The sequence below is a fragment of the Siphateles boraxobius genome, unplaced genomic scaffold (genome assembly GCF_051911475.1).
Source record: "Siphateles boraxobius isolate OS27281-9 unplaced genomic scaffold, OSU_SipBor_1 249, whole genome shotgun sequence".
Classification (NCBI taxonomy): domain Eukaryota; kingdom Metazoa; phylum Chordata; class Actinopteri; order Cypriniformes; family Leuciscidae; genus Siphateles; species Siphateles boraxobius.
The window spans coordinates 37,501-50,000 of record NW_027508865.1 but is presented as its reverse complement, the minus strand read 5'-3'; the positions used below and the strand labels follow the sequence as shown (position 1 = coordinate 50,000).

The 12,500-nt window shown below is 47.3% G+C and overlaps 3 protein-coding genes and 1 long non-coding RNA gene across 6 annotated transcripts in view; 3 read left to right on the top strand and 1 right to left on the bottom strand.

Annotated features, from left to right (window-relative positions):
• The window catches only part of LOC143749461 (uncharacterized), a 2,032-nt gene extending 84 nt beyond the window's left edge, over positions 1-1,948 (top strand). Inside the window, exons 1-2 of the long non-coding RNA XR_013206983.1 lie at positions 1-8; positions 1,627-1,948. The exon at positions 1-8 is cut by the window's left edge and continues 84 nt beyond it. This is a non-coding gene — a long non-coding RNA (uncharacterized LOC143749461). The remainder of the gene's footprint in view (positions 9-1,626) is intronic.
• Positions 1-5,438, top strand: part of LOC143749451 (phosphofurin acidic cluster sorting protein 1) — a 70,317-nt gene extending 64,879 nt beyond the window's left edge. For 2 of the 3 annotated variants that reach the window (XM_077241946.1, XM_077241947.1), the window contains exon 24: positions 3,132-5,438. In XM_077241946.1, coding sequence (XP_077098061.1) covers positions 3,132-3,247 — 116 coding nt within the window. In that variant the 3' untranslated portion in view covers positions 3,248-5,438. Of the gene's footprint in view, positions 49-3,131 lie in introns of those variants that run through there. The other variant, XR_013206980.1, reaches the window with a different exon arrangement.
• A 285-nt stretch (positions 5,439-5,723) lies between these two features.
• mrpl2 (mitochondrial ribosomal protein L2) lies at positions 5,724-11,842 on the bottom strand. Its single transcript, XM_077241956.1, has 7 exons — positions 11,714-11,842; positions 10,477-10,549; positions 10,259-10,406; positions 9,937-10,078; positions 6,512-6,738; positions 6,370-6,443; positions 5,724-5,937 (listed from the first exon to the last, which is right to left on the bottom strand). The coding sequence occupies exons 2-7, from the start codon at positions 10,540-10,542 to the stop codon at positions 5,740-5,742; spliced, it is 855 nt and encodes a 284-aa protein (XP_077098071.1). The 5' UTR covers positions 10,543-10,549; positions 11,714-11,842; the 3' UTR covers positions 5,724-5,739.
• A 268-nt stretch (positions 11,843-12,110) lies between these two features.
• LOC143749454 (kinesin light chain 1-like) overlaps positions 12,111-12,500 on the top strand; it is a 36,085-nt gene continuing 35,695 nt past the window's right edge. Inside the window, exon 1 of the mRNA XM_077241951.1 lies at positions 12,111-12,222. The gene's annotated coding sequence lies outside the window, so the exon portion shown is untranslated. The remainder of the gene's footprint in view (positions 12,223-12,500) is intronic.

Sequence of the window (12,500 nt, the reverse complement as noted above, 5' to 3'; positions counted from 1 at the left end):
GCTCAGAAGTGCAGTTTAACACACACACACACACACACACACACACACACACACACACACACACACACACACACTAGGGGTTGAACGACTTCAGATTTTTCTGTTATGACATCAAAGTCGAGTCGACGTCGACTAGTCGATGACGTCATTCAAAAAAACACAAGAGATTTAACATAATTTGCAATTAATTAACAGAAAATTATACAGATGCTGACAGCTCATAATGGGGCCATTTACACCTGGTCACTTCATGCGTTTTTACTGATCTGATTTATCAAAACGATTCCATTTACACCTGAGTGTAAAGATGTTTTCGCAAAACGGATATAAATCCGATCTTCAAACATCGCGCTATATGCAGATTTAACGGAGTTCACGTCACCGAAAGCAACAGTAATGAGCTGCATTTTATTGATTATCAGCTCATTTCAAAATCAAAGACCGCAATAAGAGAGACAGCACTGGTAAGACCATTTTGTTTCTTTACTTTTAATGAAGATGATTGTGTGTTAAGCGTCTGCGACTTACTGTCACTTTGATTGCGATAGTTTGCACGTTGACGAATAGATGCTCGAGCTGCTCATCTCTGCGGTGATGCGTGTTGCCTAGCTTCGTCATATAATGAATATAACATGAAATATAGCCTAGGCTAAGACACTCGCACACGTTTATTTTTAGCATTGTTGGGAGAAGTCCAATTTACATATGTGGTTTCTTTCAACAACCAGATGCAGTTTCGTCTGTTAAGCGGCCCAGACCTCCTCCTGAAGTGGTTTGAGCGATCGGATTTAAATCCATCTCGAATGCGTTTCGGAGGGCATTTACACCTGGTCTTTTCACGACCGGACAGCTATCAGATCACAGAAACACATGAAGTGGCTAGGTGTAAATAGCCCGCTGTTTACATCATCATTCAGGATGAAAAGAAAAAAGTAAAGGAAAAAAAGCTATAAATTCACATCTGCGCGTTAGTGATGCCCAGATCCAAGTAGCCTAATACAAAACAATGAACTGCGGGTGAATTAGAGGTAGCCTACATCATTACTATGTTTAAATAAATATAAGAAAAAAATGATATTTTAATAAGGAGACTGAACTCTCATTTCCCGGTAAAACAATGAGCGTGCGTCATGCTTTTACTTTCGTTTTCAACAATATCTAGTGTTAGGTTAGTAAAGTATTTACACACACTTGATGTACCAATGCTGCTTTCTTGCTGCAATGACCCCCTGGGCTCTTCATCTGTTGTCGTCTGCAACATGTTAGTATCAAAATTAGCGCAATCATAGTGTCACATGATCAACGCGACTAGTCTACGTCAAGCTTAAAGCGTCACGGCATTAGTCGGTTCAACCACTAACACACACACAAACACACACACACACACACACACACACACACACACACACACACACACACACACACACACACAAACACACACGCACACACACACAAACACACACACACACCATGCTCAGAGGTGCATTTTAACACACACACATTCACACTCATTCACACACACACACACACACACACACACAAACACACACCATGCTCAGAGGTGCATTTTAACACACACACATTCACACTCATTCACACACACACACACACACACCATGCTCAGAGTTGCGCTTCGTTACGCACTCAGTTTAACACACACCCTGCGTATGCATTCAGTGTTCTCCAGTAACAAACTCTTTCTGTCATATTTCTATTAACTGTCAATCACAAATAATTACACAATAATCATCAAGATTTAATGTTGCTGTTAATTTTCTCACAATTTTCCAAACTCTGCGCTGTAAAATGTGGAAGCAATCATGCATTCAAAGAACTTATATACAGTCACATGGCTGCTTTATGCTGTTTGAAGAAAAGCATTCCGGGACATAAAAGTTCATGTATTCATGTAACTTAATTTGAAACATTGATATTTAATATCATGTAATGTTCCTGTGTGTGTGTATCAACGTATTTATTGGTGATTCACACTGAAAAGTCGCGTGTGACCAGGGCTTTAAACGGGTGGGCGGGGCTAATGGCCTCGGTCCTGGAACAGCCCAAAACCTGCTGCGCCGGGCCAGCGCTTCACTAAAACACACCTCTCTGGATCAACGTCACACACACACACATCATTTCACCAACTAATGGAAGTTTATCAGAAAACTAATCACTGGAAACTAGCGAGATCGCAAAACCAACATGATAAAAGCAACCGTTTACTGACATTTTTGTTGTTTACTTAAAGATTTGAAACCCAAGGATGGATGTTTTACCACAGGTTTACAATAGAAATTGATACATTGATCATAATGAATTAATTTGTGTCAAAATTGCACATTAGTCACACAGAGATAAAGTGGTATTTACCGTTTAATCACAAAAGAAAGAGGACACATGTACTTAATTCAGCTGTGTCGGTTTCTGTTTATTTACTCACAGGACAGTATGTTTACATCACATTTAGAAAGAATCAGCATTTCTACAAATATGCCACCAAAAATACTCCCTGAGGAGCTTTAGCACTCTCTCCCAGCACAGTTATACTTTCAGTCTGAGAAACAGAGGAAGATGACACATGCAGAGCTAAATATGGATATCAGACAGTCCGGTATAAAGAGACGAGACGTACTGACAGATAAAATAAAAACATGATTGTGATCGCCTATGATTTTTCTGATTACTTCAAGCGGTCATATTTACCATGTTTACTATGGTAATAGTTAGCGCACATAGTCTTTTGCATTTCATATAAATATTTCTGCCTTATACGGTGTTCCGAGTCCACATCGGGTCAAACAGAAGTTATTCAAACACTCGCTGCTGTCTGAAAGTGAGCTTTGAGCTCAAATGATGTTAAAAGTCTTCAATGCTGATGTCATCAGGTATATAGAATCATCCGGCGCTGGTAAACTCCTCCTCTGTGGGTCTCCACTCCTCAAGCCCGATCCGGCCCGGTCCGGCCCCAGGGACTCGGTCCCCAGAACTCCCACGACGAGGCCCGGGAGTGACAGAGGAGACGGCTGTCGATGACTCATAACCTCCAGAATGATTTTGAATTGTTCAGTCAGGAGTTCGCCTCAGTGTGTGTGTTGGAGGTCAGTGACAGTGAATGTGTGTGTGTGTTTCAGTCTCGATCGACGGCGTGGAGTGGAACGATGTGAAGTTCTTCCAGCTGGCCGCCCAGTGGCCGACTCACGTCAAGCACTTCCCCGTCGGTGTGTTCGGCTACAGCAAACCCATGTGACATCCTACAGGCGTGTGTGTGAGTGTGTGTGTGTGTACTGTAGGAGAAAAGCCACGCGACGTTCAGTGACGAGTTTCCCATGGAAACCTGACTGTCTTCAGTTCATTTCTATCGTTGTGTGTTTTCAGTTGCTGTTTTTGACACTAAATAAACAGCACTAGTGATATTTTATATGAATATATATATTTGTAGGTCATGACGAACTGTACGGCGACGGCAAACGTCAAGCACTTTCTGTTATTTTTGCTACTTTATAATTTCTGTGAAATCCTGTGTAGAATGTTGCATGATGGGACGGATCCTGAACACGTGTGTGTGTCGAGAGGTCGTGTTGACGTGTTTTGCTGTGAATTTAAATGGATGTTTTTTTACCCCAAATGTAAAAGCTGTTTTGTGTCTTTGTGATATTTTGTAGTTACACAATGAATTTGAAACGCTAAACTGAACCTGCCTTTTCAAAGCACACAAACTTTGGACAGACGAAGAATTCCTGGCACTTTAGCAATAATACCTCTATGATGTGTGTAAATGTTTGAAGAAAGTTAGCATGACTGTCACATGACACGAGCTTAAAGGCGCGTTCACACTAAGTCGAGTCAGCTTTATTTCTACAGCGCTTTGATCTGTAAAGCAGCTCTACAGAAGAGTCATTATTCAGATAATTCAGTGTCAGTGTAGTTAAATCAGGAATATTACTGAATATTAAGTGTATTTTAAACATAAACTGAGTGAGCCAAGGATGAAAAGCATAATGTTTTCATATCCGCTATAATGATAACGACATAGAAGAATGATCTCGTTGGAATCACTTTCAGAGTGAGTTTATTCCTGCTGATGAACCATAAAAACACTGACAGCCAATCAGAATCCATCCTGCTTTAAGAACTCGAACATTTAAAGCGACAGACGCCAAACTGCAGCGCTTATAATCCACAGAAGAATATCATCTGCTAATATAGTTATCGTTCTTGGTGTGAACGTGAACCTTTACAGATATGCTTCTGTTGTCCATCATACAGCACAAACACACTCGTGTTGAACCAGTGTTACTAGTGAAGCTGTGGTCATGTGACCATAGACCTCAGTCAGAGTAAAGCGGACACTTAGTCTGACGTGAATGAAAGCTAGTGTAATTCTGACATGCCATATTTTGCAGTTTCAGCACGAGCGGCAGACGCACACATCTCTGTCCTGTTTATGAGTGACAGGAACAATCTGATGCATCATGGGAGATTGAGTGTCTGTGCTTCAGTCTTAATCTTTTTCAACACTGGTTTTCTTCAGTCCTTCACGCAGTTTAGCAGCAGCTGATCTGACAACTGTTTGCATTCACTACATGCTGAATTAATCAGTGTGTTCATCTTATTGTTGGACGGTTTGATTGGTGTGTGTTGAATGTTTAATGGTGCTTCTCATGTGATTGTTTCCATGGTGACCCTCATTTAGTCATTTTTGCTGATGAATGTATTGAGATGCTTAGTACCTTGTTTTTACTCCCAAAATGACCACTTAAAATGCCAACAGACTCCGGTTCCTGAAAGCTGCTTCATCAACACCAGATTCACACGCAGTATTTGCACTTTTACTACGGTAAACTGAGTTCTGGAGATATGAACACTTTGCTTTAATGCGTCATCATTTACTCTCCCTCCCAAACCTGAAACACTGGCTTTCTTCTATGGAACAAAGCCTGTGTTTAATTGGACATATAATGAAAGTCAATGGGGTCCAATGTTGTTTGGTTCCCAACGTTCTTCATAATATCATCTTTTGAGTTTCACAGAAGTAGTTTGGGTATTCTGAGTAAATAATGACAGAATGATGATGATTTTTGGTTGAATTATTGCATTAAGAACCACTATGAGCTCTTTCCACGTGTGCGTTTACATCATTTGCTGAAGGGATTCGGTGTACGTCTGTTAGACGAGAGAGACATGAACTCTTCTCAAAGTATCATATTAAACGCATGACTTCATAACTCCACAGCACATTAATAACGACTACGTTTCATACAGTATTTGTGACGCGGACCGCAGCACTTTTGCACAGGACCTCATTTTTTCACAACACTTTTGAAAACACGATTTTACCTTTGCATGTTTTACATTTGGAGTATGAAATGTCATTTTATAAGCTGCTGCTTTCCCTGCTTACACATGCAGTTGTGTTTAATAAAGAGTTTTTAACCGCACAAGATGTTGTGTGTGTTTGTGAACAGACGTGACACACAAGTGTTGTGTGTTTGTGAACGGACATGACACGTGGGTGTTGTGTGTTTGTGAACAGACGTGAACCGAGATACGTGTGTTTGTGAACAGACATGACACACAAGTGTTGTGTGTTTGTGAACGGACATGACACGTGGGTGTTGTGTGTTTGTGAACAGACGTGACGCACAAGTGTGTGTGAGAGAACAGACGTGACCCGTGAGACGGGTGTGTGTGTATGTGAACAGACGTGACCCGTGACACAGGCGTTATTACAAGCTCAGTTTATTGCGCAGGTGTGACGAAGCTCTTGATGGGCGGCAGGCGTCGGATCTTGCGACCCGCCCAGCCGCCCTTCCTCTGCCAGCGGCCGCTCGAGGGCCGGATGCCCAGCCAGCGGTTCCGACCCGCCTTCCCGATGATGCGCTTGTTGTGGTCCACGTTAGACACTCGGCCCACTGTAGCCACACACGTCTCCAACACCTGAGAGAGCACATGCTTTACACACAACATCTGGAGCATTCACACTGCTTACGCTGACCACAAACAAACTAGATAAAGAAACTCTAGATAAAGCCTGAACAGAAAGTTTGAAGTAGTTTGTTTCCTTTTGCCACTACATAAATCTGAAAACACTGTCAACAAATCATTATCACTGTTTGTAGAAGTAAAATGTTGTATAATGATATATTAACAGTAGATATGAATAATTTGGTGTGTGTGTGAAGCTGCTGAAGTGGAGATTGAGATTTAAATCTACAAATGCTAATGAATCAAAAGCAATGAAATAAACACTTAAATGTGTCTTTGGAGGTTTTCTCCTTTACTAGTCGGAGAGCACATAGAGCTCAGTGAAAAAATGGTTTTGAAAACCTTAAATCTGTGAGTGAGTGAGAGTGGCGAGGGTTTCCTCACCTGAATCTGGTGTTTGGACGGCAGCTGAACGATGGCTGTGCCGTTGACCTTCCTCAGCAACACCCCACAGGTTCCTGCACACAGGAGAGTCAATCAGGAACAACTCACTGAGAGTGTGTGTCGTGCGGTGTGTGTGTCGGACCTGCGGCGCGGATGTACTGCGCTCCTTTCCCAGGGAGCAGCTCCAGGTTGTTAATGAGTGTGCCGATGGGAAGAGCTCCGAGCGGATGGGAGTCTCCCTCTTTGGCCAGAACCGCCATGCGTCCAATGGCACTGGACGACCGGATCACGTCTCCCGCCTCCATGGTCTCCGTGGCGATGATCCAGCGCTTGCGGCTGCCGCCGGCAACCAGTGCGATGTCAGCTGATCTGTGTGCACAAGAACAAGTGTGACGAGGGGCGATGTCAGCTGATCTGTGTGCACAAGGGCGAGTGAGTGGCGAGGACGAGAGGGCCGAGGAAAGGAGGGGTGAGGAAACGAGGGGCGAGGGGGGAGGAAACGAGTGACGAGGGGGGAGGAAACGAGTGACGAGGGGGGAGGAAACGAGTGACGTGGGGCGAGGAAACGAGTGACGTGGGGCGAGGAAACGAGTGACGAGGGGCGAGGAAACGAGGGGCGAGGAGACGAGGGGCGAGGAAACGAGGGACGAGAAACGAGGGGCGAGTAAACGAGGGGCGAGGAGACGAGGGGCGAGGAGACGAGGGGCGAGGAGACGAGGGGCGAGGAAACGAGGGACGAGGAAACGAGGGACGAGGAAACGAGGGACGAGGGGCGAGGAAACGAGGGGCGAGAAAACGAGTGACGAGGAAACGAGGGGCGAGGAAACGAGTAACGAGGAAACGAGTGACGAGGGGCGAGGAAACAAGTGACGAGAAAAGGAGTGACGAGGGGGGAGTAAACGAGTGACGAGGGGCAAGGTGACAAGGGGCGAGGTGACTAGGGGGAGGAAACGAGTGACGAGGAAACGAGAGGCGAGGAAACGAGTGACGAGGAGATGAGGGGCGAGGGAACGAGGGAACGAGGGGCGAGGAGACGAGGGGCGAGGAGACGAAGGGCGAGGAAACGAGGGGCGAGGAAACGAGGGGGCGTGATGAGGGGCGAGGAAACGAGGGGCGAGGAAGCGAGGAGACGAGGGGGCGAGGAAACGAGTTACGAGGAAATGAGTGAGGAGGAGATGAGGGGCGAGGAAATGAGTGATGAGGAAACGAGGGGCGAGGAGACGAGGGACAGAACGAGGGGCGAGGAGACGAGGGACAGAACGAGGGGCGAGGAGACGAGGGACGGAACGAGGGGCGAGGAAACGAGGGGCGAGGAGACGAGGAAACGAGAGACGAGGAAACGAGTGACGAGGAGATGAGGGGCAAGGAAACGAGTGACGAGGAAACGAGGGGCGAGGAAACGAGTGACGAGGGTCGAGGAGACGAGGGGCGAGTAAACGAGTGACGACGGGACTAGGGGCAAGGAAACGAGGGGCGAGGAAACGAGTGACGAGGGGCGAGGAAACGAGTGGCGAGGAAACGAGTGACGAGGGGCGAGGAAACGAGTGGCGAGGAAACGAGTGACGAGGGGCGAGGAAACGAGTGACGAGGAGATGAGGGGCGAGGAAATGAGTGATGAGGAAACGAGGGGCGAGGAAACGAGGGGCGAGGAGACGAGGGACGGAATGAGGGGCGAGGAGACGAGGGACGGAACGAGGGGCGAGGAGACGAGTGACGAGGAAACGAGGGACGAAGAAACGAGTGACGAGGAGGTGAGGGGCAAGGAAACGAGTGACGAGGAAACGAGGGGCGAGGAAACGAGGGTCGAGGAAACGAGGGGCGAGGAGACGAGGGGCGAGGAGACGAGGGGCGAGATGAGGGGCGAGGAAACGAGGGGAGAGGAGACTAGGGGCAAGGAAACGAGTGACGAGGGGCGAGGTGACAAGGGGCCAGGTGACGAGGGGCGAGGGGGAAGAAACGAGTGACGAGGAGGTGAGGGGCAAGGAAACGAGTGACGAGGAAACGAGGGGCGAGGAAACGAGGGTCGAGGAAACGAGTGACGAGGAGATGAGGGGCGAGGGAACGAGGGGCGAGGAGACGAGGGGCGAGGAAACGAGGGGGCGAGATGAGGGGCGAGGAGCGAGGAGACGAGGGGCGAGGAAACGAGTGACGAGGGGCGAGGAAACGAGTTACGAGGAAACGAGTGACGAGGAGATGAGGGGCGAGGAAATGAGTGATGAGGAAACGAGGGGCGAGGAGACGAGGGACGGAACGAGGGGCGAGGAAACGAGTGACGAGGAAACGAGTGACGAGGAAACGAGAGACGAGGAAACGAGTGACGAGGGGCGAGGAAACGAGTGACGAGGAGATGAGGAGCAAGGAAACGAGTGACGAGGAAACGAGTGACGAGGGGGGAGGAAACGAGTGACGAGGAAACGAGTGACGAGGAGATGAGGGGCGAGGGAACGAGGGGCGAGGAGACGAGGGGCGAGGAAACGAGTGACGAGGGGCGAGGAAACGAGTTACGAGGAAACGAGTGACGAGGAGATGAGGGGCGAGGAAATGAGTGATGAGGAAACGAGGGGCGAGGAGACGAGGGACGGAACGAGGGGCGAGGAAACGAGTGACGAGGAGACGAGGAAACGAGAGACGAGGAAACGAGTGACGAGGAGATGAGGGGCGAGGAAACGAGTGACGAGGAGATGAGGAGCAAGGAAACGAGTGACGAGGAAACGAGTGACGAGGGGGGAAGAAACGAGTGACGAGGAAACGAGTGACGAGGAGATGAGGGGCGAGGGAACGAGGGGCGAGGAGACGAGGGGCGAGGAAACGAGTGACGAGGGGCGAGGAAACGAGTTACGAGGAAACGAGTGACGAGGAGATGAGGGGCGAGGAAATGAGTGATGAGGAAACGAGGGGCGAGGAGACGAGGGACGGAACGAGGGGCGAGGAAACGAGTGACGAGGAAACGAGATACGAGGAAACGAGTGTCGAGGAGATGAGGGGCGAGGAAACGAGTGACGAGGAGAGAGGAGCAAGGAAACGAGTGACGAGGAAACGAGTGACGAGGGGGGAGGAAACGAGGGGCGAGGAAACGAGTGACGAGGGTCGAGGAAACGAGGGGCGAGGAGACGAGGGGCGAGATGAGGGGCGAGAAAAACGAGTGATGAGGAAACGAGGGGAGAGGAGACTAGGGACGAGGAGACGAGGGGCGAGGAAGCGAGGGACGAGGAGACGAGGGGCGAGGAAACGGGGGGCTAGGAGGCGAGGAGACGAGGGACGAGGAAACGGGGGGCGAGGAGACGAAGGACGAGGAAACGAGTGATGGAACGAGGGGCGAGGAGACGAGGACACGAGGGGCGAGGAGACGAGGACACGAGGGGCGAGGAAACGAGTGACGAGGGGCGAGGAAACGGAAACGAAGGGCGAGGAAACGAGGGGCGAGGAAACGAGGGGCGAGGAAACGAGGGGCGAGGGGCGATGTCAGCTGATCTGTGTGAACAAAGACGAGCAAGGGACGAGGACACGCGTGACGAGGACGAGATGGTTACCATGTGTAACCATGAGGACCGACACACACACACTGACCTGCAGGGGTCGTACCGCACTTCCACCACCTTCTCCACGATGGGCTGGTCCTCACGGCCCGGTTCGTAGCGCAGACGCTGGAAGTCGATCATACGGTAGCGCTGCTTGTGTCCGCCGCCGATACCGTGCGTCACGATCCTCCCTGCAGCACAAACACTGTCAGTGAGTGTGTGTGTGTGTGTGTGTGTGTGTGTGAGTGACGATCCTCCCCGCAGCACAAACACTGTCAGTATGTGTGTGTGCGAAAGAGAGAGTTTATGTGTGTGTGAAAGAGAGAGAGAGAGAGAGTGTGTGTGTGTGTGTGTGTGTGTGTGTGTGTCACCTGTGTGATCTCGTCCCCCGGTCTTCTTCATGCCGATCGGTCGCACGGTGTACTTCTCTCTCTGTTTCCACAGGCTCCGGTTCTGACACTCACACGCGCTCGTCATGAAGCCGCGACTTCCGGTCAGAGCCGCGGACACACTCGCGATCTGAGAGATGACACGTTATTAACGATCACCGGAAGTGATGTTGACAGGTAATTTATGATGAAGATCTGACCTGAGGAGAGACGGCGCGCGACACACAGAGCGCGCCCAATGCGCGCGACAGCAGACCGACGCTCATCCTCGATCTGGACACACCGCAGAAATAATTAAAGCACTAATTCAGATGATAACTAATAAAGGAATCAGTCACTGCAGCACAGATTAAATATGAATAGTGCAGTAATGAGAGCATAACTGATCGATGTTAAATTATTGATCACTAGTTTAGAGCTGATAATATACACACACACACTCTCTCTCAATTAAATATGTGCTTTATTGGCATGAAAATTGTTATAATGTATTGCCAAAGCATTTCCAATCATCATACATGTGCATATACACAGGGTTGCCAACAGGTTGGAGTGAGATTTATTTTTTCAGGGCCTCTTGGGTTAAATTCAGTATTTTCTTGCATTCATTACTTGTGTGTGCTAATACGAGTTTCATTAAAATATAATAGGATACAAATTATTAACTTTTTTAATTAATCATTTGAAAAATCTAGTCTTTGATCAAGTCTAAATATTTATTTAAATGAAAAGCTAAAAATAAGTAAGCTGTTATGACCTGCAATACTCTTGAGCAACTAGACTAGTAGACCTATGTATATTTATTGAAGAGCCACACCTAGCGGGTAAACATGGCATTACAAGTGGAAATTATTATTTTTCTGCCCACAAAATGACTCTAATTTTCCTAGTTTAAAACCCTTTTGTCTATTTTAACCTTTAATACTACACTAATTGTAATATAAATAATACAACATATTAGAAATGATCTCCTCAAAATATGTAATAAATATTATTGAACTAAAATATAGAATATTTAATTAAAAAATAGTTAATGTGTATGGTCACATTTGCACACCAATGAGTAGAGTGTGACCAATAAGTAAGGAATAACTGAGGGTTAAATACAAGAAGAACATTAACATTAATGTTGCGTCTCCATAATGTAATAATCGATGCGCACTATGCTGCAATGTTCACCTGTAAATACCTGTATCCTGTTAAAGCCATTCAACTGTATTGATTGCTGGTTTTGTTTTGAACTAATATGACCGTGTGTCGGTGACATTTGTTTTTGATCTTTGTTTCAAATCACATATTCTCATATGTGAGATTTACTCTAAGCGTGTGTCACGCCAAATGCGTGAGGTTGGCAACCCTGTAATAATTAATAATAATAATATACATACATAAAAAATTAAATCTCTCTAGTAGACAAAAGCACATGCGATCACTCACCGCGAACAATAGATCCACTCACTCAAAACAATATAATAATAATAATAATCCACACTCGCTGTCCTTCAGCTCGCGGCGTCGCGCATAACTCGCGTCACAGTCTCTTTCTTCTGCGCGTTCTCGCAAGCGGGCAGTGCGCGCGCCACCGCCGCCTGCTGTTCACCGAGAGAACACCATATACAACACACATAGTTATTTTGTATTTGTATGTTATGTTGTTGATGATTATAATTATTGATTTCATGTAACAAATCGTTTTTGTAATAATTAATAATGCGGAGGAAACCGCTGAGGTGAATATTATTTGCTGAAGGTTTGTTGTCAGGAGATGAAAGCCACGCCCACATGAGAACGAAAAGCCACGCCTACCCGAGAACCACCGCCTGAGGAGTGACGTCATTTCCCCCTGACGCGTCCATGCGTGTGCGCATGCGCAGTGTCACATCCACAGTGGACATCTTGGATTTAAAGCGGTTCCGAACGAATCCGGACAAAAGCAACGATTTCAGGTGTGAGATCTCTCTCTCTAAAGCGCGTTCACGCTGACGTGGGTTATATGAGTGTGTGTGAGCCGGTCGAGATCGCGGTGTGTGAGAGATGAAGCAGCCGCTGAGGTGTGTGTGTGTGAGTGACTGTATAGTGTTCTGCATTCAGGATCCTCACACACTCGATATAACTTACACTAGTGTGCTGTCTATCTAGAGTCTAGAACAAATGCCGCCCGCCTGTTCTGTCGATCTGGGCTGTCAGACTATATATAATACTGAGGTGTGTGTGTGAGAGAGAG